Source organism: Alosa alosa, chromosome 14 (genome assembly GCF_017589495.1).
Source record: "Alosa alosa isolate M-15738 ecotype Scorff River chromosome 14, AALO_Geno_1.1, whole genome shotgun sequence".
In the NCBI taxonomy this organism is placed as follows: domain Eukaryota; kingdom Metazoa; phylum Chordata; class Actinopteri; order Clupeiformes; family Clupeidae; genus Alosa; species Alosa alosa.
The window spans coordinates 8,668,860-8,694,255 of NC_063202.1; the positions used below are offsets into that span (position 1 = coordinate 8,668,860).

At 43.4% G+C, this 25,396-nt stretch overlaps 1 protein-coding gene across 2 annotated transcripts in view; it reads left to right on the plus strand.

The window, feature by feature from the left end:
* spon1a (spondin 1a) overlaps positions 1 to 21,292 on the plus strand; it is a 102,680-nt gene extending 81,388 nt beyond the window's left edge. The window contains exons 8-17 of one of the 2 annotated variants that reach the window (XM_048263357.1): positions 7,848 to 7,883; positions 9,173 to 9,374; positions 11,220 to 11,360; positions 12,031 to 12,106; positions 12,747 to 12,929; positions 15,379 to 15,552; positions 16,599 to 16,766; positions 17,304 to 17,468; positions 19,601 to 19,867; positions 20,124 to 21,292. In XM_048263357.1, coding sequence (XP_048119314.1) covers positions 7,848 to 7,883; positions 9,173 to 9,374; positions 11,220 to 11,360; positions 12,031 to 12,106; positions 12,747 to 12,929; positions 15,379 to 15,552; positions 16,599 to 16,766; positions 17,304 to 17,468; positions 19,601 to 19,867; positions 20,124 to 20,287 — 1,576 coding nt within the window. In that variant the 3' untranslated portion in view covers positions 20,288 to 21,292. The remainder of the gene's footprint in view (positions 1 to 7,847; positions 7,884 to 9,172; positions 9,375 to 11,219; positions 11,361 to 12,030; positions 12,107 to 12,746; positions 12,930 to 15,378; positions 15,553 to 16,598; positions 16,767 to 17,303; positions 17,469 to 19,600; positions 19,868 to 20,123) is intronic. The other variant, XM_048263358.1, reaches the window with a different exon arrangement.
* Positions 21,293 to 25,396: the final 4,104 nt, after the last annotated feature.

Here is a 25,396-nt window from a genome sequence, read left to right on the forward strand (position 1 = left end):
TTAAAATAGAATTTGATTGAGTCGTGTAAATGGGCCATAGCCTGTTCTTGTCTATCGTTTCGTTTAGCTTCATTATCTTGAAATAACGTGAATTTACAAATCATATAAGCACTATATTTAATTGAGTTCAAAGACGACACATCATTTGATGAAGGAGGGAAATTTGACTGTTTCATGGAAAATATTAGCACATTTTGAATTTGATGCCAGCAACATGTCTCAAAAAAGTTGGACAGGGGCAACAAAAGGCTGGAAAAGTTGTGTAATGATAAAGACAACAAAAGGAGGAACAACTAATTAATTGAAATGGGGATAAAATTAGCATCCCAGAGAGACTGAGTCACTCAGAAGTAAAGATGTGGAGGTATTCATCATTCTGTGTAAACCTGTGTGGGCAAATAATGAAACAATATACAAATAGTGTTTCTTATCATGAAATCCAGAGAAGAGAGGCAGAGTCTCTTAGAACTAAAGATGCGGAGGATATGATCACTCTGAAAACCTGTGTGAGCAAATAATGCAACAATATAAGAATAATGCTTTTTAACTTGAAATGATGATGCATTTGTGGATTTTATCCTCCATTGTACATAATATCATTCAAATATTTAGAAAACAATCCAGAGTTTTTTTTTTGTAAACAATGGACAGGGCTGAGAAACAGTACTGGATGACCATGATCATTGGGACCTCAGGTGGCACTGTATCAAAACCAGACCTGTTTTTGTGAAGAAAATAATTTACAGTAATCTCCGATAATCATTGTCTATGAACACAGTTTGATGCTTTTACCATGCAAAGAAGAAACATGATCCAGAGATGCCGCCGTCTTATCTGAGCTCATTTAAGATGGACTGCACTAAGAACAAGTTGAATGATCTCTCTCCTCTTTAGCTCTTTAGGATGTGGAGTTCATGATTTCCAAAAATAATTACACATTTTGATTGGTGTAATCACAGAACAGTTTTCCAATTAGCCTCAGTTCAAAAGCCAGCATCTGTGATGGTGTGGGTTGCATTAGTGACTATGGCATGGCCAGCTTACACATCTGGAAAGGCACAGTTAAGGCTGGAGGATTTTTGAGCAACATATACTGCCAGGGAAGGCCTTGAATATTTTCAGGAAACAATGCCATTCATTCTGCACATATTACAGCAGAATGGCTCCATAGAAGAAGTAAAATGCTCTGTTCAGTCCAGATCGGTCACATTGGGTGCATCATGGAATGAACATGATTAAGAAGACCCAAGACTGATGAACTGATGATATGCAAGCTGAAATCCTATATTAGGCAAGGATGGAACAACATTTCATTCTCAAAACTCCAGCAACTGGTCTCTGGACAGTTCCCAAATATTTATAGACTGTTGTTAAAAAGATGAGGTGCAGCAACACAGTGCTAAACATGCTCCTGACCCAACTTTTTTTTAGACGTGTTGCTGCCTTCAAATTCAAAATGAACATATATTTTCCAAAAAACAAGAGAATTAATTTGTTTAAATAATTGATACGTTGTCTTTGCACTACTATCAAACGCAGCGTTCCAGCTGTTTTTGAAATGGTAAGAGTGAAAGACAGTTAGACTGTGTGTGTGTGTGTGTGTGTGTGTGTGTGTGTGTGTGTGTGTGTGTGTGTGTGTGTGTGTGTGTGTATAGTATGGGTGCACATGTGTGTGTGTGTGTGTGTGTGTGTGTGTGTATAGTATGGGTGCACATGTGTGTGTGTGTGCTGGGTGTGTGTGTGGTGTGTGTGTGTGTGTGTGTGTGTGTGTGTGTGTGTGTATAGTATGGGTGCACATGTGTGTGTGTGTGTGTGTGTGTGTGGGAGAACAGATAGCTCACATCCACAAACGCTCATTAACAAACGTTCAGAAAAAGTCCTGTTGGCAAATTTGAGGAAAAGTCGGTAAAAGGGCTATACACAATTTTACACAATTTGAGGGGGCTGAATTCAAATATGTTGTTTACCAAGTTCAATTTTGAGTTTTAAGCTTGCTAATTAGCATAATTAGCATAATTCACATACTTTTTGGTTTTGCCATCAGATATCATAGGAATTGCCAAACAAGGCATTAATAAACTCTTTATGTATCAGATATGTTGTAGGACAGGACAGGAATTACCCCAATGACCCTCAAGTAGCAAATAAAAATAAGTTAAAACTAAAATATAAATTGAAATAATAGCTAAAATTCAGTATGACGTTTAGAAACAAAATAGATTCCTTGATAATAAATTGATAGAATAGTAGGTGACTGCTCATTTTTCTGTAGAAAGTACTTTGTCACTAACTATTATGAACAGTTGTCAGTCTTTACAGAGGATTTACAATGTATTTTTTTTTACTGTAAAGGTGACTGCTTGCCTAGTTAACACATCTCACTGGTGCTCTTTCCTATCATTCAAATTCCAGCCATGCAAAACAATGGAAGAGTGTGCATGTTTGAGGAGTGCTGAAGAGTGCTATGGAGATTGCATTATTTGCAAAAAAATTAGACAAGATATCCTTGAAAGTGCAAAAAAAAGAAACATTCTCCAGTGCATCATTACTGCATATGATGCTGAAAGGGAAGTGGACCTAGGACAAATCCTCAGCTATGAACTGATTAATGTCCCTGTACTGTAGCTATTGCAGATAACGATGGTTATTTGTGAAGTGGAAATAAGTCTATCCTTACTCAAGTGCTGTCTAGCAATGTGGAATGTCCAATAGTGGTCACTGCAAAAACTGCTCATTCAACACTGGTAATAGATGCTCAAGATCTTGTTATGTCTTTAGGACACCCATCTGACTGCAGCACATTTAAGAAGTATGCAGGAAAGTTTGTAAGAAACTTTTGTATTGTTATTTGGTATTTGTTATGTGGTAGCAAATGATGTTAACTATCAAAGAAATAGACCTAATGTAGGAATGCACACAAATATTGCAACAGATAATGGTGTAGGTCTATCTGATTAAGACCTGAGTGGTTGAAACATACTTATTAAATTACACTGGGAGCAAAGAAGACTATCTTCACTTTTTTCCCTTTGCAACTGTCAAAGAAATCCCATAAACACGGGAAGGCCTAGGGTAGCCTACATCAGATGGCCTAAAGATTAGGCTCTTCTGCATAGCAATAAGTGATTTGCATGCAGTAATTTGAACACGGACCTTGATCTAGCCTACTTTGGCTATTTAAAGGTAATTTATTGCCAAAACACCACACAATATAAATGAGCTATAACAAACAATAAAGGATTTAATTACACACAAACTACTATTTTACTGACTACAAAAATAATAATTATGTAGGAAGTTTAGAAGTTTAAAACCCAGAATTGACCAAAAGTGCACCAAATTCAACACAAATGACTCAATACATTTGGAGGAGGCCTGCGTCCTTTCTTTTCCAGATATTTTAGGATTTGGATATCGTTTCAGTATTGAGTATCAAGATATTTATGGCAGGTATTGTATCAAAGTCATAATTTTGGTATCGTGACAACACTATGCCAGAGCCACTCTGTTTTCTAGATGTCGAGGATCGGAGGCTCTACCACCAACAAGTGATGCTGCTCAATGGCATTATCAAGCTCTAGTATGGAGGCAAGCACACATACCAAATCCAGTGTTATTAGAAGTAAGATGTTTTTTACTTGTCAGTTGTTGCTGACGGTAGATGCAGTTCTGCATTAGGCTTATTCCCGCTATCTATCATATACTGTAGGATATATTCTGAGTTGAAGGTTACCTGTGCAACTTGTTATTGTGATAAAATGCATTAAACACCACATGAGTGACTCACTATGTTAGCAATAAAAATATGGTTGTGATTTTATTAGAATTTCCGAGTTTAGTACATGTTAACTGTAATCATGTTCCTAAATATGTTAATAAACTATATTATGGCTTCTTTAATGCTCAAACATGTATTTAGAGAACACTTATTTGGTTTTAGTGATTACTTTTAAAATCAACCCAATTTAGGGAAAAATAAGCAAAAAAAAATCGCTATTTTATGTTAAAATGCTGATTATGCAGCTTAGAACTCAGAATTGAGCTTGGTAAACAAAATATTCAGAATCAGCACCCTCAAATTAGGTAAGAAGGGTGGTTTACCAACTTTTCCTCAAATTTGCCGTCAGAAGTTCTCTTGTGTGAAGCTGCTCCCCCTCTAAGGCCACTACACTACCGTGAGGTACTCGTGCGCTCGGTGCTCAGCATCTGGAGCCTGACTCAGCTGACTGAACACCTGAGGGCCCTCTCCAGCCTTTCCACCATCTTTATTCATGATCTCACACATTCTATCGACTCGGCCAGTCATTCTCAAAGATCTGCTAGATCTTCTTCTTTCCTGGGCTTGAGCGCGCCATAGTTTAGCTGTAGGACTTTGATTTTTAATTCAGGCATGCATCTCATTCTAGTCGAGTTCACGTCTCTCAGCCAGGGCCAGAATGGATATGTATAGAGGCACATTAAACAGACTTGACAGTCAGGGTTGCGCTCGACTTTGAATTTACGGGGCATGAAAAATTCATCCCCGTGAAGAGAGATGCCAATACCAGCGCAGCTTGGCCCGGGATGGTGCTGATTGCGATTTCAGGTCCTTGGACTCAGAAGACCCTGGGGTGTGATGTGCTCCGGCTGTGTAAAGCTCCGGTCGTACCTCTTCCAGGCCGTCTGATTTGCCTGGCCCCCCTCTGTCTCCTCTGCTCACAGAGACCTTAAAGGGCCTTAGTGGCCCTGCAAAATGTACAAGCTTAATTAAACGACGGTCGGGCAACGGTGAGAGAGTGGATGAGCTCAGATGAACTACACCCGCAGGTCATCATTGTCACTTCACCATGCCCCCACACTCCACTCTTATCCCAACCTCCCCACCCCCTCCCAACCCCCTCCCCTGCTGTCATTTTCAATAGACAGTGCATCATCGAGGGACCTCGGGAATCGAAGATGGCAGCTCGGCAGGATCCAAACATGACTTCATCTCAGAGGGGCTAATGTCAGAGCAGACGGTGTGATGGCCTCAGGGGTGAGGAGGGTGGGGTGAGGGAAGAGATGTCCCGTGACTCTGCAGTTCGTCACTGTCCGCTGGCTCAGGCAGACACATGGCAGAGACACTTCAAAGATATCAAACAGACGGCGCTCAGGCCATTGTCACATATAACTATACTTCTTTATCCGTCATACAGACACGGATCTGGAACCAGGACGCTGAACTCTACTTTGAGAAAGACGATAAGCTGGTGCAGAATAGGCAGCTGTGTTTACGTTCTTTTTTCATACTCTCATCACTCTCTCCCTCTTCTTCTCTTCTCTTCTTCTCTCTCTCTCTCTCTCTCTCTCTTTCTCTCTCTCACACTTTGCTTCTGTCTTTCCATCTGTCTCTTTCACCGATTCCTGCTGAAAACAAAAGAGCTCGGGAGGGACTCGCAATCATGGTGGAAGTTTCCAAAATTCTTGAAAAGCTTGAGCTGAGTTGATTAGCAAGTGCCCTGACAGGCGGACAGCAAAATCATGGGTTGTCAATGCAGCCTTAAATTAAATGCATGTTGTGTGTGTGTGTGTGTGTGTGTCTCTGTGTGTGTCTCTGTGTGTGTGTGTGTGTGTGTGTGTGTGTGTGTGTGTGTGTGTGTGTGTCTGTGTGTGTCTGTGTGTGTGTGTGTGTTTATGTCCATGTTCAGCTGAGTGGAGTGGAGGGACATTTTTCCCAAAGAAAATGTAGGTTGTAAGAAAACAGTGGTTGAATGACTGACATAGATTAGGTTAGAGGCTATTCTTGTGCACCTTTACTTACATGTTTGTGTGTGTGTGTGTGTGTGTGTGTGTGTGTGTGTGTGTGTGTGTGTGTGTGTGTGTGTGTGACATAATGATAAGAATGTCAGTGATCAGATCAGTTGCTAGCTAGTGTGCGTGTGTAATCTGAAATCAACTTCAACTAGAGATCTTTACCTTAGTGTGTCTATGCAACTTCAACTAGAGATCTTTACCTTAGTGTGTCTATGCATGCACTCTCTTTAAATGCACTTATGACTACGGGAGTCACTTGTGCATCCCTTGAAGACTCTTTAACCCTATATTGTGCCTAAGAATAACAAACAGCCTCATATATTTGATTATATATTTCATATTATAACTCACCTTAGTTTCTAAGAAAAGCATTACAATTTGGCAAAGAATAAAATAGTTGTTTATTGTGTTTCTTTCTAGCACCCCAGATTGCCACATGCAATCCAAATGCATGAAACATATTGTAAACATTGTTAGAAACTATTATTCAATATAGTCTGATATTTCTGAGGTAGCCTATATAACCCTTTTACACCAGATAAAGTAGATTGTGTAAAGAATAATCCACAATGGGGCACGCATTTATGGGGATATAATGCATGCCCTTTTTTAGACAAATGGAGCCCAACCAAATCTAGAAAGTGTAAAATGTAGTAGGGTACAATTGCTACATCATAGAAGTTTGTTTCAACCTATCCCTGTATTGCCAAGTACATCTATTTCTTTAAGCAAGTCAATTTTTTTCCACCTCATGCTAGTTATTGTTTCATTTGAGCTTTAACTGTGCAAGGGGCGAGTTTTAGCATCCACCGATCATCTCATGCTATCTCTAAATTGTTTATTAATGAGAAAAAGGTGATCTTTTACTGTCAATCTTCACATTCTAAGGTAATAGAAATGTGTTGTGTTGAACAGCATGGTTCAGCCCTTCACACGCCTGGACTCAAACTTGCAATTGAGCTAAAAACCCAGGCTGCTAGCTCTCTCACTAGCACGACCCTTAAGGCGTTGGGAGGGAAGTTTACCAACGTACATATAGCACAGCTAAGGACCAGCTGGCTACAGCTTTACAGTAATCACCCCCTAAACTTCACTCCGATTTGGGTCACGGCACGGCACCAATGTAGCCTGGCTAGCGCCACCACTTCTCAATGAGACGTGGTCTGGGAACCAAACGTTCATTTTCTCGTATTTGAAAAAAATGCCCAGATCCGTTTATTGGGTGCCACGGATGTCTATCAAATGCGTCTGTGCATAGCTCATCATCGTCTTGCTTTCCCCCCTGTTCTGTGATTGGTTCCCTATCTCAGGCGAAAATTTGCTCCATGGTCTCCAGGCTGTCTTAGCAGCGTGAATCAAATCGCGCGCAAGGCAGCATGGGAACACCCAGGCTAGCACCAATGTGACCTGCGTTGTGTTGGCGTTGTGTTGCTCTATATTTGAGTAGGCTTAGCTAACAATTGTGTGCAGTCATCACCTAGGAAGTTATGTCAAATTTTGATGTGCCATGGTCTAAACATCTAAAAAATAAATGATGTTTCGAAAATGTTGTGTTTGTGTGTGGAGGGGGAAATCCATGGTTTTGTTGCACCATAGAAACAACATGGTTGCAATGCATTGATAGTATGTTAGTACACAAGCATGCTAAATAGCCATTTTAGCAGGTAATTATGATTATGCGAAGAAGAGCTGGCTAGCTTTTAACACACTGAGGGAGAAAATGTACATAGCTTATTCTACATCAAAAGTTACTTAGGGTCATATTGACCCTAGCATGATAGTTGTTGTTTTTTATGGCAGGTACACTGAAAGTAATAAAGTGTCATTCATTTTAAAAAGCTAGATGGACAGCCAGGAATATTGACCACTTATTTCTGTCATTTTGCAATGTTTGAAACTAGTTTCGGGTCACTATGACCCCAACATAATAGCAGGGTTAGATTACAACAGATGTAGTTCCCTCTTCCCTGCCCACACACTTTTCTCTAAGTGTGCGTGGAGACATGTTGGGTCCAGGAGGCTCCTGTGTACCAGAGCCTGGCTGTCTTCACTGTTGATTTTTTTCTCCTTCTCAGACATTCATTGGCTGGAGGGCTCCAGGAGGTGTTACCGTAAGTTTATATGTGATAGGCATGTTGGGTCTTCTGCAATTGTTAAGAGTTTGATGAAGAGTGGCTCTCAAGTAAAAAAAAAAACAACAAAAAAAAGCAATAGGTGAAATATTATACAAGCTACCTCTACTTCCGTGTGCATTAAGAGAAATGTGTTTGGGAGTGAGTGGAACTTTGTGTCTTTGTGTGTCTTTCAACATTTGCCCTTCCTGTGAGTATGTCTTGTTGTGTGTGTGTGTCTGTGTGTGTGTGTGTGTGTGTGTGTGTGAGAGGATGTGTGCACAGATTTGTGTCTATGTCTGTATATATCTCTTTGAGTCGAAGGGTTTGTGAGGTTTAATGATGAGCAGTGTCAATGCCTTAGCGTCGGATGTCTGTCAGACTGACAGCAAAGTCGGCAGTTGTCCCTCTTTGTTCCCCTGTGTCGGACAAACACCCATACCACTATGTCACTTCCTGCCTTCAGGTGCAAGCTGTTTGACTGTGTGTTGGTCTGCTTTACGATGACAAGTCGGCCATGATAAGACACTGCCATAGGCTTTCCACGAGTGGAAGTAGATAACTATCTTTCTGCCCGTCTGCATGTTCCTTATCTGCAAAGCCAGCACGACAGTTCCCTTCAAAACTCCATCTAAACAAAACACTCCACTGCATTCAATTTTAAAGTACTGATTATTTGTGTGTCCTCCATCACCACCCCTGCCCTTTACTGCAATTTCAGCTCCAACTTTGGCAATTACACAGCATTTACAAAGTGTGATTATGCAAGTAATTAATGGTGCTTGTCACAATACAAATGTGCTGATTGAGAATGGAGAATGCAATTAGTATGTAAGGGGAATTAGCTATCGATTAGGCAAATGCTTGATTTGTCCTCAATGTATATTTTTTGTGCAGTGTTCTTAGCCACCACGCCCTCTAGCTTTTTCTACTGTAGGTGTTACACGGGTGTTGCATTGTTTTATTGACTTGTTGTTTTTTGTACTCTTTTCTTCCTCTCTCTCTCTCTCTCTTTGTTGTTTCACTTTGTGTTTCTCCTCATTTCACCATCACCCCTTTTCTTTGTTTCATCCTCTTTCTTCCTCCCTAATTACTTCTCATTCTTTATTTTTTCATTCTTTCATTGTTTTTTCTTTCTCTCTCTCTCTCTCTCTCTCTCTCTCTCTCTCTCTCTCTCTCTCCTCTCTCTCTCTATCCATTCGCTCTCCACTCTATCTTTCTGTCCTTTCTCTCTCTCTTTCTCTCTCTCTCTCTCTCTCTCTCTCTCTCTCTCCCTCTCTTTGCCCCAGGCGTGCGGCACCTTCGGCAGAGTTCTCAGTGGACCGCACGCGTCACCTCATGTCCTTCCTGACCATGCTGGGCCCCAGCCCCGACTGGGACGTGGGTCTGTCCGCCGAGGACCTCTGCACCAAGGAGTGCGGCTGGGTGCAGAAGGTCGCCCAAGACCTCATCCCCTGGGACGCCGGCACCGACAGCGGCGTCACCTATGAGGTCAGCAGCACACACACCCTCTTCCTCACCTGCCACCTCCTCTCAAAACCAACTTCCCGAGTCTTCCTCCTCAGGTCTCGCCATGTTCCCTCCCTCGACTGATTCCAACTGGAAAGCTGATTCAGTGACTCACTGGTTTGGGGTTTTGAAGGAAAGCATTGGCCTGAATCACAGCACTCGGGCTTGAACCCGTTGAACTAGGCAGAACCCCGCCTGTTTTCCTTTTCTCCCTTTTGGCCTTTCTCTGTCTTTCTGTGGGACGGCCCTTGGCTGCCACTCTTCACCTCGCCGAAGTCTCCAATCAGCGTGGTATTTCAAAAGGACATGCCGAGACGAGAGCGGGGTGATCTGCAGAACAGAGATTTATCGTTAGGCATGGGACAGATGGCAGCTCTGAGGAGACTGCTACTTCTTCTGGATGTGAGACGCATATCAGGCTCCTTATTCACATCGCTCTCCCTCTCTCTCTACTCGTCCTCCTGCATGACTGTGCCATCTACTGGTTTGCAAAGGGTACTGCAGGAGTAGCAAGGCAGGCAGCTCACTTATATCAGAGACTTTCTAATGAGGAGACACAGCACTCAAAAAATCCTCCATAGAAATGCATGGGCTTAGTTTGTAACGCCAATATGGCAGATGTCTTCGCATATCACACCCCTTCCTCGGCAAAACGTTGACATGTGAATACATTGAGCCAATCATGAGCTGTGTTGTGAATACACTGAGCCAATAATGTGGTGTGTTGTGAAGACATCGTGCCAATCATGTGTTGTGATCTCGCCGCTGAAGCAAGATTGCAGTAGATTGGTGCCGTGAAGCCTTGCGCACGCGCATTTCTGCCGAGATGGATGCCCTACGAGTTCCCAAAAAGCGTTGCAATATGGCCGCCGAGTGGAGGGACTTGCCTAGAAGGACTTTGCTTATATTGAAATAGACCTGTAATCCACATCCCCTCCCACCCTCCCCCTCCTCTTCCCCTTCCACATCACCATCGGTCTTTTCTTTTTCTGACCTTAAGTGGAGAGAAACGGCAGTGGAAAATTCTGCCTCGAGGGGCCTTTGATCAAATCCTGTGCTCCCGTCCTCGGCTGAATCCCCCACGGCCCTTTTGGACGCCACAGGGTGGCGACGCGGCGCCCGGCCTATCATTTACGGGATGTGATGTTAGGTCTCACTCGGTGGGGTGTAGATGGCTGGGTAATTTTCACAGGCTCTCCCCCCCCAGGCTGTGTTTTGTTGTAATAATCTCCCGTGACCCTTCCCTCCACTAACTAATAGAACGTCTCTCCTCCCCACCGACGTAGATTGTGGTCTCATATCACTGTTCAGGTCTTTATTGTGTGCTACAGTGATGGAGGTAAGATTGTGGGACTTTTTATTTTCAGGGAAAAGTCAGTGCCAGTAATGTAATATTGATGATCTATCCTCAGGCCTACAGTGATACATTTTATTCAGCAGAACAGGCATTTGGAGAGTATTTTTAGCGCAGTGGCAATTAGGCTAATCCAGAATGGACTGAATGAAGCAGCCAATACAAATGTTAAAAACATGACGTCATGTCTATTAGATGAAGCCCCTTAAGGCCCATGGTGATTTTTTTTTTTTAAAGAGCACATTTTTTGCATACCCTTCCTATTCTTTTGCGTTACCTTGCAGTCGTTTTGTGTTCTTAAGAGCAACTTAGAAAGAAAAAATCACTATAACTATGAACCATAAAAGGCTCCGTAGCACCGTTTTAATTATATTTTATTCATCGTAGTGTATTTGCCAATTTGTGGTGACCTGATATCTGCTCTAACACAATGTGATCTAACAGCCATCCTCCGTGTTTGTGTTTCCCGCCAGTCACCCAACAAGCCCACCATTCCGCAGGAGAAGATCCGGCCACTGACCAGTCTGGACCACCCGCAGAGCCCCTTCTACGATCCTGAGGGGGGCGCCATCACGCCCGTAGCTCGGGTGGTGGTGGAACGAATCGCTCGCAAGGTCTGGACCATCATCTCAGTGAGACAGAACTACACTATGGCTTAATATTGAATCAACATTTCACACATGTTGTGTGTCGATTGTCTTCAAATATTCCGAAAATGGTGTTTGAAATCAGTCCATCAAAAGCTGAATTTTTCCCTTGATGTATTATGTACATATCATGCATATTTAATTGTCTCAAGGGACATGATTTTACCCAGAGTCCTAAGAGTAATTTGAATAGGACTCTCATGGTGTGGAAACCACTGGACAAAGACTCAGCCTACTGATTGAGATGTTAAATGTCTCTGTTGGGCTGTGGGCCTGCAGTTATTATGCCAGGGTGTAGCCTCTGTACAGACACCCGGCTCAGATCACACAGACTGCTGAGCATCGCCTCGTTTCCGGCTATCTGAAGGATCCCTCCACAGATCACTTATTAACCACACACTCATAGCCTGAATCTATGCGCCTCTGGGCGCATACAGCAGTAGGAATGAACCCTCTGTCTGCCCAGCTCAGATCTCACTTCCCGCCGCATGAGTGATGGCTGATCTGTTAGAGGGAGAGAAAAGGTTACATCCAGGAAACTCCAGCTCAGCAACCTTTTTTCTGGTTTGCTGAAAAGGTGAGTAGGGGAGAGGTGGGATTCCCCTTCAATGATGTGGTGCATTTTATTGTTTCACAGGGTGAGCAGTGCAACATCGTGCCTGATAACGTGGATGACATCGTGGCCGATATCGCCCAGGAGGAGAAGGAAGAAGGTCAGCTGGTTTTGTCATTTTTGTCTGCTTTCCAACAGACTGTGGAGATCCTTGATTGCATTCTGTCTTTGAAATGAAATATTATCTCTCAACTAGCAGTGCGGCTCTACTAAAAGGATATCGTGTTAATTCCTTAGCTGTTTGTAATTGGCTGTTAGAGTTCTGTTTATGCTTATGCTAATTTATTTATTGTAAATAAATTTCCTGTAGATACTGTAAATCCATTCAGGTCTTTCAAACTTACATCTTGGCCTACTGGTTAGGGCTTCGGGCTTGTAACCGAAGGGTTGCTGGTTCGATCCCAGACCAGTGGGAAAAATGTGGGCGGGGCAAGTGTTTGAGCACTGCCCTCCCATGCCCACATCCACGGCTGAAGTGGCCTTGAGCAAGGCACCTCACCCCTCACTGCTCCCCGAGCGCCGCTGTAGCAGGCAGCTCACTGCTCCGGGTTAATGTGTGCTTCACTTCACTGTGTGGTGTGTGTTTCACTAATTCACGGATTAGGATAAATGCAGAGACCAAATTTCCCTCACGGGATCAAAAGCGTATACTTCTTTACTTATACTTAATATGTTTGTATTTCTTTGATCATCTCTATATGTTCCTGTCATGGTCATCCCCTCTCTCCCTCTCTGAGCAGACGACACACCTGAGACATGCATCTACTCCAACTGGTCCCCGTGGTCAGCCTGCAGCTCGTCCACCTGTGAGAAGGGCAAGCGCATGAGGCAGCGCATGCTGAAGGCCCAGCTGGACCTGAGCGTACCCTGTCCTCACACTCAGGACTTCCAGCCTTGCATGGGCCCGGGCTGCAGCGACGAAGGTCATACTACACATAGCGCTGCTAACCCTAATATGCATACAGCGCCCTCTACAGGCATTGGTGACCCTGGTGAAGATGAGTAAAAAGAGATATTTAAAAAAAAAAGTCTTTTTGTGTTTTATCTTAGTTTCACAAAGAAAACAATGATGATGTTTATATACCTCTTTTTATTTATATTTATCAGGGGTGTCTATATATAGAGGCTGCTTCTAATGCTTTCATGTTTTTAAGACCTCCCCAGAATCGGTTTACTGCACCCTGCTATACACTTAATGTACACTTTTATGAAGAAAAGCCTACTGTATGCATATGAATCATAATATGGGTATGCCACCTGCATTCTGGTGTGTTGTCTCTCCGTGGGCCACGGCTCCAGCACCAAAGGTCAGCACTCACAGTGCACATGGCCATACTTCAGCACTCACAGTGCACATGGCCATACTTTATCACCTGCTATTAGATATACATACAGTACATATTAAACCTTCATCAGAGAGCTCCCCAAAATCATTTCACTCTACACTGTTCTGTTTTACACTGAGGACTGGCCTCCCATACATGCCTGGTCCTAGACTAAAAGAAAATCAATACAAATCTCCACTGAAAAAAACTATTAGTCTAGGACTAGGCTTAACTCATGTATTTGAAGATGTCCATTAATACCTTTAAAAACTGTATCTATAAAGTGTAATGTGGGCTTGACACCTTCAGATGTTTTGTCCTAAAAACTAATTTTTATGATAGATTTTCTAGGTCATTCCAGAGATAATTTATTTGCAGTTACTGTTAGTTAATTACTGCCCATGGGTTTGCACACAAACATGTGTGACCAGGTTTACGGTAATAGCGATTTATTATGCCCTTTGGAACTAGCATTTAGTTTATTCCAGACTGTGTAAAATAAGTCCCTGAGACGCTCTAGGTTCACAGAGAGGGACTCTCATAATGACAGGCCATTTTATCAGATGACAAAAGCGGTGAGACACAAGAGCCATTTACCCACATAGGCCTTTGCATTGATTCCTACTCAGAGACATGCAAAGGTCAAATGTGTTATTGCGGAGATTTTATTAGCTGGTTGGCGATCGATGAATCTGAGGCTCATTGGTGTGATGGCAAATAAAAACTGGGAAGATTGCAAAAGCAGGAAACCACGTGTGATATGTGTGGTCATTTTTGTGTAAAGCAAGTTAGTCATCACGCAAGAGGGCTTCCACATTTGCCCAGCCGATGCCATCATTGCCAGTCTCATAAATGTGTTTGTCATTCGCTTTGAGATGTTCAGACCAAACGGCCCTCAAGTTCTTTATGAGACCCAGTGGGCAGATATCCCCTCTGCTTTGGTTTCTAATGGTCTGTTAACATCCATTATCGATTGATAATGTTGTGGTTGGCTTGATACAGAGGCCTCAGGGATACAGAGTTTACACAGCGCTCTTTTATTAATGATCAGATTAGTGCTGCTTCATCGAGCAGATCTAAGTGAAGTCTTCAATTTTGTGGTGTTGATAGGGTAAGTGTGATTTTAGGGGTGGGGGTGTTGAGGGTGGTTGAGTTGTGTATTGGAGAGCTATACAAAAAAAAAACAAATACCCATTATGTTTTTGAAGCATGGAAAGTCAGACTTTATAAAGTTACACACAAGGCCATGCCTTTTGTGATTCCACGGTTAAATAGATCAGGAGATGGCATCAATAAAATAATGGGGGTGTGTGTCAGTCTTAACTTAAGGAGTAATTTTTTAGGAGTAATTGTTCTTACTAAAAGTTGGTGTCAGCAGCTTTGTGAAAATGTTGTTAACTCTCAGTTAGTGAGATTTAGGACTACTCTTGGTGGTAAAAGACAAAATGTGTTGTGAATACGGGGCCTGCCCCCCCTAGTGAAAGACCAGAAGGTTGTTAGCTTGATCACTGGAGCTCTACCACAATTGTAACCCTGAGCAAAGCACTTAATCCTGAATTGCTCCAGAGGGACTGTCCCCATAGTTTGTACGCTGCTCTGAATAATAGTGTCAGCTAAATAACAAATTATGGAATGTAATCAACACAAACATTTCTCAATGAAGATAGACCAGTGGTTCTCAAAGTGTGGGGCGGGCGGGAGTAGAAACATGTGCTGGTGGGGCACGATAAACAGGAGGAAATTGGGCTTTTTTGTGCCTGTCTTAATTTTTTCACAAGGAAAATCATACATTCAACACAAAATAGACACAACCAGACATAGACATATAAACAAGCCTACATATAAATTAAAACATCAGATCTAGGGGACCGAGATGGGAAATGTAACTAATATGTTAACGTTACCAATTTGCTGGAGGGATGGGGTCAGGTGGGGCTTGACAATTCCTCACCTACAAAGTGGGGAATGACAGAAAACATTGAGTACCACTGATATAGAGCCATCACCGTCTGATTTAACAATTGCCACTTGCTGTTCACACCCACAGTGGATGCGTCCACGTGTATGATGTCCGAGTGGATCACCTGGTCCCCGTGCAGCGCCTCGTGTGGGACGGGCACACGTTCACGCGAGCGCTACGTCAAGCAGTTTCCAGAGGATGGCTCCATCTGCACACTGCCCACTGAGGAGACAGAGAAGTGCACCGTCAACGAGGACTGCTGTGAGTGCACACGCATCACGACACACACACACACACACACACACACACACACACACACACACACACACATTTCCTTCTTAGCCAGCAGAGGACAACACACACACTTTGGCCCTCTGGTCCGTGGAGACATTGTTGTTCTTACTCAAGTGTTTACAAAGTCTGTGTGTGGGGTGACTTTGCCAAAGCTGCAGAGTCATAACAGAAGCCTGCACATGAGCTGACTGTGTCAAAGGAGCATCGGGACTGACGGCACAGTGTGAGGAAAACCCAGCTGGCAGATGAGGAGGTGGAGGGTGCAAATCTGCTAGGGCACATTAGGGTTGAGTTGTAGCCTAATAGCCAGTCTCTGGCTGTAATGTCCAGAGCCTCCTGATGTGCTATATTAGCTGTGAGGAGTGTCCGGCCAGGGCTGGAGTTAAACTCTGCAGGAGGGCGCATCTCCATAACAAAGGTCGAGAGTAGCTCTGCAGCATGTTGGCATAACCCCCAACCCTTTTTATGGACAAAATCAGCTCTTTTCTGCGACCTTGTCAGTTACACAGTAATCCCCCCTGTTGTTCTCTCTAAAACAAACACACAGGCACACACAATCACATCACACACACACACCAATACACGCACACATTCTCTCAGCCAGCCTGAGAGTCCAGGTCTGTTAGCCCATGGGTACTCCTCAAACCATCACAGTCTCTTGACAACCAACCTGATAGTCCCTTGACACTCTAAATGTATTATACAGTACTCAGACACACTATCACACAATGAAGTTGCCGTCTTTAGTTTACATAAACAGTTATGTGGCCTCTAAAGTGTCAGAGTACCAGAGTTGGTTTAACATAAAGTAGTTAAACTAGTGTATTATAAAGACATGGTCCTGTGGGTCCTGTGGGCTAAGACTGACCAGCTAGCATATCATAAAATAACATATGTATGCAGCTTTAGTATGCAAAGTGTGTACCGGTATATTTATTTGTCCCTTGCCTGAGGCCCTGCTGTGTGGTGGGTCAGTGACTGGCCTCTGTTTCTTTCCTCTGTGGTATCCCTAGCGCCCAGCAGTTGCCTGGTGACAGAGTGGGGCGAGTGGGATATCTGCAGCGCCACCTGTGGGCTGGGCATGAAGAGGCGCGAGCGCATGGTCAAGACGCCCCCTGCTGACGGCTCTGTGTGTGGCGCCGAGGTGGTGGAGGTGGAGAAGTGCATGATGCCAGAGTGCCGTGAGTTATTATTACACACACACACACACACACACACACACACACACACACACACACACACACACACACACACATCCATATACACTCACTCACACACATGCATACAAATTTGTATTATGAGCATAGCAAAAACTGCATTTTAAATCACCAGTGCACCAACATCGGAGGCTCTCTCACACACACATATACGCATATACCAACATCAGAGGCTAGATGTTGGTATATGTCACATATACACAGACTGAAAAACACAACTTTTACAGACATGTACACATGCATAACACAAAACACACACCTTATACAGACACTATCCCTGATGTGTACGCTCAGGCATCAGCCATATCAAGCATGTCTCAACACACACACACATCCACACACATCCACACACACACACACACACACACACACACACATCCACACACACACACACACACACACACACACACACACACACACACACACACACACACACACACACACAAATACAGATAGACATTTGCAGTTGACATACTCTGCGTCCTCCCTTTCTGGTGACAGACACCATCCCGTGCCTGCTGTCTCCGTGGTCGGACTGGAGTGACTGCAGCGTGACGTGTGGCAAAGGCAGCCGCACGCGCCAGCGCGCCCTCAAGTCGCCCCTGGAGCTGGGCGAGTGTGCGGAGGAGCTGGAGCAGGTGGAGAAGTGCATGCTGCCCGAGTGCCGTGAGTCCAGCGCCACACACTCCGCACATATGCCCAGACATCTACTCACACACGTGCGCGTAGAGACACACACACACACACACACACACACACACACACACACACACACACACATACACATACACACACACACACCCACACACACACACACACACACTCCATACATATGCCCAGACATCTACTCACACACGCACTGGCGCCTTAATGCAGGGGCTTACCTGGGCTTCAGTCCAGGGGCCTCGACCAATGAGGGGCCTCCTAATAATAATAATGATAATCAATAATAATAAACGGCCGTGTCCGTATTCGCGGCGTCAGTCATTAGCCTACTCTGGAGCTAGCCTAATTGAGCACATCGCACAATGACAATGACATCCTTGTAGAGACCCCCTTTGTCTTCTCTTGTGTAGTGTAACAAAATGTAACAAACTTAATAAATCCCAACGGGTGTGTAGAGGAGCTAGAGGAGAGGCTGAAACTGACTGACAAACTTACAAACTCTGGAGATAACGTGGGTAGGATTGAAGCAACGATAACGAATGACGTGGATTCCTGTAACTGTCCATGAAAACAGAAGGCATAGCAGGTAAATATTGTAGCAAATGCCTGGCAATGAAACGGCTTTAAAAACATGTATTGCGCTGTTGCGCAAAGAAATTAATTAGTGATCCATTGTTAACGTGAGATATGTCTCCATGTAGGGTATGTAGTGATAATGCATAAGGTAGGCCTAGCCAATGTTCACGTCACATGAGCCAGCTGCTTGTTCTGTAGGCTAAAAGTATTTCTGTCCCTCCCAAACTGCGTTTAAAATATGTTGTGTTATGTAGACAGAATTAAAAAAAAACCTCCTGGGGAACCCCCCGACACGACAAACACATGCACGTTTTTTCTTTTAACTTAGCCTGCTACAGCCAGTGTCAAGCCAGCCAGTGTCAAGTTCAACGCTTGTTTTCGTGCAGTAGGCTAGCCTTTTTGATAAGCGATGTCATGGGTAGGCTGACGTGATTAAGGAGGGCTTTCTGTTCCTGTTTATATAAATGTTTTACATAGGGTCAATAATGATAGGCTACACTGCATTTTAGGCTTTATTAACCAAAAGCGCACGTTCTGTAAATAGGCGGGTCAGATTGCGGGCCGCAAACACACAAACATATGTAGACGAGGCTTTTTCCATGAATATATCTTTGAAAATGTAATCACTGGCACACCTCTCTTCCATTATCATTTTCTTTATTTTTTCTCTCTCTCTTTCTCACACACACAAACACGCAAACACACACACACACACAGACATACACACACACACACACACGTACACACACACACACACACATTATGCATTTTCACACATACTTTCTAATTAGGGAAATGAAGACTGCTTATTTTGAAATATCACACAGGGCCCTGCTCGTAATTAGACGGATCCATAACAATTATGCAACTCCATGCACCCGATTAGCATTCCTATCAGGCTGCAGGGTACACTGAACACAACCCTGCAGAAAATGTGCTTTCCTCCGATTCATACTCATTTAAGAATGCTATTAAATGATGGGGGACAAATACAAGTTTATTTCTGTTTGGAAAGGTTATTCATATCATTTGGCAGGTCTGAATGTGTTTTTTAAGTGTAATATAACGTTTCCATGGCGGGGTCTGTCATAGACGCTTATGTTTGTGCCTGGGCCTCTGGCAAATGAGGCTATTGACTCTCCAAATACAGAAACTATTTAAATGTCAAGGGCAACAAAGTCAATTGTCAATGTTCTTGATGGATGGATTTCTGCTCAAAGCCAAATCGATTCATTACATTGATTCCGGCGGAATCCTCTGGATTTATTTTTGTGCGTTTTTCTGTGATCGCTTCGTTTCCTGCCTCATCACTCTTTCGTCTCTTCGGCCTGTCCTCTGCCCTGCTCTCTCTCTTCACCCTCCGTCTTCATTCCATCCATCACAATGTCTCTTCCGCTGTGTCCCCATCTCCACTTGTGCTGCAGGGCAAATAGTACCCTCAGCCTGCGATTGGATCTGGTTGCTGAAGTCTCTACTTATCTCTCTTCCACCCTTGTGTTCTAATTTTTCTTTCGTTTCCTCTATCTTTTCTTTTCCTCGTCTTCTTTCTCCCCCAGCGATGGACTGTATACTGACCGAATGGTCGGAGTGGTCCGAGTGCAACAAGTCATGTGGCAAGGGTCACATAATCCGCACGCGCATGGTGAAGATGGAGCCGCAGTTTGGTGGCAACGCTTGCCCCGAGACGGTCCAGCGCAAGAAGTGCAAGATCCGCAAGTGCAGTCGGGGCGGGGCCAACAGCGACGAGAGGAGGCGCCGCAAGGAGGCTCGCGAGAGGCGCAGGAGCAAGCAGGGCCGTGAGGAGGGGGGTGAGGAGCAAGCCGGTGAGCACCTCCTCTCTTCTCCTCCTCCATCCTGCTGTCTGTAGTATTACATTACATGTGTGTGTGTGTGTGTGTGTGTGTGTGTGTGCGCCTGTGTCTGTGTATGTGTGTTTGTATGACTGTGTGTGTCTGCATACAGTATATGTGTTTGCGATATACAGTGTGTGTATGTGTGTGTTTGTGAGCATCATACATGCTGGATGGTTGGTTTTAATAAGAACACTGCCGTGTTTTCCCTGCATCCTCCTGCTCGCAGGCTGTAAGATGAAGCCGTGGTCAGCCTGGACGGACTGCACCAAGCTGTGTGGCGGCGGCATCCAGGAGCGGCTCATGACGGCCAAGAAGCGATTCAAGAGCTCGCAGCTCAGCAGCTGTAAGGAACGGAAGGAGATCCGCGCCTGCAACGTGCATCCCTGCTAGAGACTGGGCCAAGGGGCGGGACACCAGAGGGATGGTTGGGATGGGAAGCCATTGGGTGGGGAGCGCCGTCACTCATGCAGTGAAGCATTCCACCCTGTTTAGGGCTCTTACGGTGCATAAACAAAAGTAGATATCTGTGTAGAGACTGCAACTTGAAATGGCCTGTAAATAGTCATAATGCCTGACTGGATCACTGAAATGGAAGATGGAGATCTAAGTCCTGGATGTATATTTGCCAGTTGTAAGCCTGTGTGAATTCAGACGAATTCTATGGTGATGTTATATGTCAGGCCGCATAGATGTATCATTTTTGTTAGTTTGGTAATATATTATCATGAGAAAAACCAACCACTACGACCACCAAATTTCATACCACGATACCATGAGGGTTTTAAATTACAAGGTCTACTTTTTGTGTTCAGGTCTTTTTTTGTGTTTTATTTTATGCCTACTGAAACTCATGGAAGCACTTTCACCATAGGCCACACACTCTGGAGTCTCACTAAACTGGGTAAGTAGACAGAACTGAACTTCTAACGGGCAGTTCATGGTCCTCACAGGTCACTGCCTCTCAGCTGGAGGCCAGCTTCTAGAACACTGTCAGCAGCCATTTTTTAAAGAGGACTAACTACAGGTCCCTGACAGGTTGCTTTGGATAAGTGCAGTATGTTATGAATTCACACTTTTTTTCTGTAGTTATTTTGCTACTAGTGCAAACTAAATCGGTTGCATACACATTTTCTGGGCAAAATTACTGTAAAGTTGTTGTGATATTATATTATTCTCAAATAATGACAATAGACTTCTATCATTTTATTGACAAATAGAACTTTTCCATCCTGTGATTTCTTCTCAAGTAGTGTATTATATTCATGAACTAAAAGCACAGGTGTTATGCCATTCCAGCATTTTCTATATGCCTCAAAATGTTGCTGTTTTTAGGACAGACAAACCTGTTGTGATTTTTACCCAGCAGAAATAAAATCAAATTCTCCTCAACTAAAACCTTAATAATTTTTTGCATTCTTTTTACTTTTAATTTTTTTGGGTTGTGGATTTCTTTTTTATAAGACTGTCACCCAAGATTCTTACCAAAGTCTTGTGTAGATGTTTTCTAGTTGTCTTTGTCTTTTATCTCTCCAGCTAACACAATGATAAATATTTTGGAATATATATCACCTTTACAATAAAAGTAAGTGTGACAAAGTACCTTGTATCACTTGCCAGGATTTTTCTCACATCAAAAAAAAAAAAACAACAACAAAAAAACATTTGTAGTTAATTATCATGGCTGTCTTGTGTTGTCGTTGCCAACGTTGGAATGCACTTGATATCATCGGCCACAAGATGGAGACTTCAAGCAGTGAAAACAAATCCTCAGCAAAAAAAATAGACACCTGTTATGCACAGCACACGCCACAGCATGGCAGCAGACAACAAGCACAACACAAGCTCCAAACAATCCATCCATCTTTGGAACCTCCATCTGAGATTTTCTGTTTTTGTCAGCCTTCTAACTCACTTCTGTCACCAGCGTCAGGCTACACATCCCGACGCTGCTCTCATGTGCGCCTTCAATCACGTCGCCATGGCAACCGGCAAATGGTTCCCCCATCCCTAGCAGCGCGGCAGCACTCCAGTCTTTTCCCAGTCCCGGAGCTTGCCCCTCCCAGTTCATCTTCCCAACATGTAGGTGACCCAATCATAACATAGGGCCGCCACTGCCACACGATTATGCAACAGAGATGTTTTAAAGGGGGGTGGGCAACAGGAAACAGGAAGAGAGGAAGGGTGTTATAAATCTTCAATAAGGCCTGTGTGTTTCTTTAGCGGCAGGAAGAGTAAAGGCTTAAATTAATAAAAGAAATTCCGGAAAGGCTGACTTCCTGATGCCCAAGGCTATCTCTAAGTTTCGGTTTTAACATTCAAACAAAGGTTGAGCCACTTCTAAGTTTCCACCTCGGCCCCTGCTAGGTGGAGCCTCATTAGTCCTGTGACTGCCTGTCTTAATGAGCAATTGCAGGCTTTCGTGGTAATGCCACCCATTTTAAGTGCAATGCAGGGCTCATTTCAGACTGGCGGCAGTGTGCCACGATGTGACCGGGGTTAGAATGGGATTTAACACGTCCTCCGGTATGGCACAGCTTTGGAGCTGAAGGGATGTGGGTGAATTATTCAGCACTCATGTTGTAACATTATACATTTTCTGTCACCATGGTGACATCAATGCACACCCCCATGCACTCACACACACACACACACACACACACACGCACACACACATGCATACATACAGTACATGCAAACTCACACACACACACACACACACACACACACACACACACACACACACACACATGCTCACACTGTCCTTAGCATGCATACATTCTGACTCTGTAAGATTTGCTATGAATTGTCATGGCAATTATCTGCTGACGTGCACATAAAGCATCTCTGGATCTGGCGTGTCCTCTGAGATGGGCTGTGTGCGGGGAGGCTGTGCCTAACGAGCTTCCCAGACTCTCCACTACGCTCTGCGCGCTGCTCCTATACAGTGGTGATATTGTAAAAGCAACACCAACAGCTGTTTGCATTGCTGATGCGTTTTTCATCACAAATGTGTGAAAAGAAGAGCTTAACATGCAGGTAGCACGGTAAGGTGGCTCTGGCTCAATAACAAACAGAGAAACAGTGTAATTACTGAAGCCGGCACTAACGACTCTCATGTCCTTTCCATCAGTCAGTGATGAGTATAAATGATTATTTTGAAAATGGAATGTCAGTAAACAGCACACAGCTTTTTCCCCATCCTAGCATTGCTCATCAGTCTGTTTTCAATCTTCAGCTTTTCAACATTTTGACATTGCAAAAGATAATTATTGACCACACTGATCGATATCAATCACTGTGAAGTAAACACACAGTTAACGCCAACAGCTTGAACAGCATGACATGATTGATTAGTTGTTTCTCACAGTTTTTGACAAAATGTTATCTGAAGTTCACTCCCAATGAAGTGTATACCAGTGCCAGTATTAAACATGACATTCAGTAAAAAGAACTCAGTTTAATTAATAAGCTGTCAAACGTAGTTCCTGACTGATTGAGACTTTGCATCAGCACAGCTCTTTACAGGAAGAAGGCCAGAAGCATCTACTCAAACATATTTATGTTTTATATTATTTAGATGTATCATACATTTTTGTCATTGATGCTTTTAGAGCAGACTTGATATCCATGATATGCAGATATTGGGATGACTGTGATATCCTTGCACGCAAGTGGATATATGCCTAATGTGTATATGTTCTTATGCATGTAGCACATTGTAACAGTAGTAAAATGGTCATTACAGCAGTGGGACTCAGGTGCCACAGTGGCGATATGTTTTGAAGTGGATTTGATACTGCTGAAGAGGGAGCCTGTTGCCCTGAGGTCTGGTGAGATTACTTTCACAAAGTACTCAACTTTAGATCAAACTGCCCCTTGCACCTCCTCGCTGCTTTCTGTAATGCCCACTCAAGCTTCTCCTGGGAGCCCACTTATATGTGTACAATAACAAGCTGCTGTGTGCATCATGTACCATGTGGTGTGTGCATATTCCATTTCAGTCTTGAACACATACGTCCAGCCTAATGCATGCTAAACACGTTTCAAGTGTTATTTTTGTTATTTGTGTTGTTCAAATCGTATTTGAAAGAAATATTGAAGAATGCAGGTTTGTTATGAATGCTCCCGACTTTCTCCTAATATTAGAAGAGGTAACACATTTAAAAAAAAAAAAAAAAAAAAGGCTTCAGTAAATAATCAAGGTTTGGTGCATCACACAATGAAGCATTCCCATCTGTATAATTATCCTCCTCATGGCACTGAAACATGAGACAGGACATCACAATCTTACCTTGATTAATAATATGCATCTGCTCTAGCTGGTTGATATTCTTGCCACACACGCGTGCACGAACACACACACACCCCTTTTCCGATTACAATCAAAACATGCCACAGTAGGGTGCTGGTGACACCTGCATGACTTATCTTAAGAGCTGTGATTCAATCAGCAAAGCAAAGCCCCAATACACACTACCTGTTGAACAGCTCTTACAACTGTGCTGATTATGGCAACAGTCTAAAATGGCTCTAGCTGTGAACCTTTAACCTTTATACAGCCATTATTTGATAAACACAGGCCTGACTTCATTATTGAGTCCAAAAGTAATAACAAGCTATGAACAACTTCAACATGTCAACATGCCAACATGAAATTGTTATGAACAGTCAGTGATTTCACCTAAGGTTTCATATGGCTTTTCATGCTTTTGGTGGCTTTTTTTCATATAGTGCTCACTGTACCACTAAAACACACCATACAGAATGGCATTGGAGATGGAGGCAGTACAGCGGAAGGCAAAACTAGATTAGTCAAGCATTCTGCCAACTGTATTCTTTGTTAGTTTGTGATCTGCTCTAGTGATAAGGCTCCAGAAATCTCTTCTGCTTTCTATCTTCCGTTCCATTTTACTCTGGAAACAGACATCAAGCAGCCCTCCCAGTTTGAAATGGATAATTTCATGCCAAGAGAAAGCGGGGGGGTTGGGATAACTCAATTCCATTTTTATTTTTGGACAGGACGAAAAACAGTGTGGCTGGCCTTTGTCTTGGCCAAGACATTAATGTGAACCTGAAGAGGAAATATAAGATTCTGTAAACTAATAAGCCACGGACTAAAGGAAGTAAATAAGATGGCCAGGACCAGGGAGGATATTGCACAAATGTATAGACTTCACTGAAGGTTCTTGGCTTTGCAAATTGCATTTTTGTGTGATGATGATGCATGGAGGTATAGAGCACAGGGTGTGGGTCAGAGATATATGCTTATTAAAACATGGAGAAAATGCATTGCAGGTCTACATTATCTGTGGTCTTATGGTCTTAGAACTATTAACTTAGAACTTATGGTCTATATTGTTTGTGGTGAACTGCATGAAGCTCTCTCTCTCTCTCTCTCTCTCTCTCACACACACTCTACCCTAAGCCTATAATAGAAAAAGGAAGATGCCTGCTGTGCTGGCTGACACACTACTGAGTTATTCTCTCAGGACTAGTGCA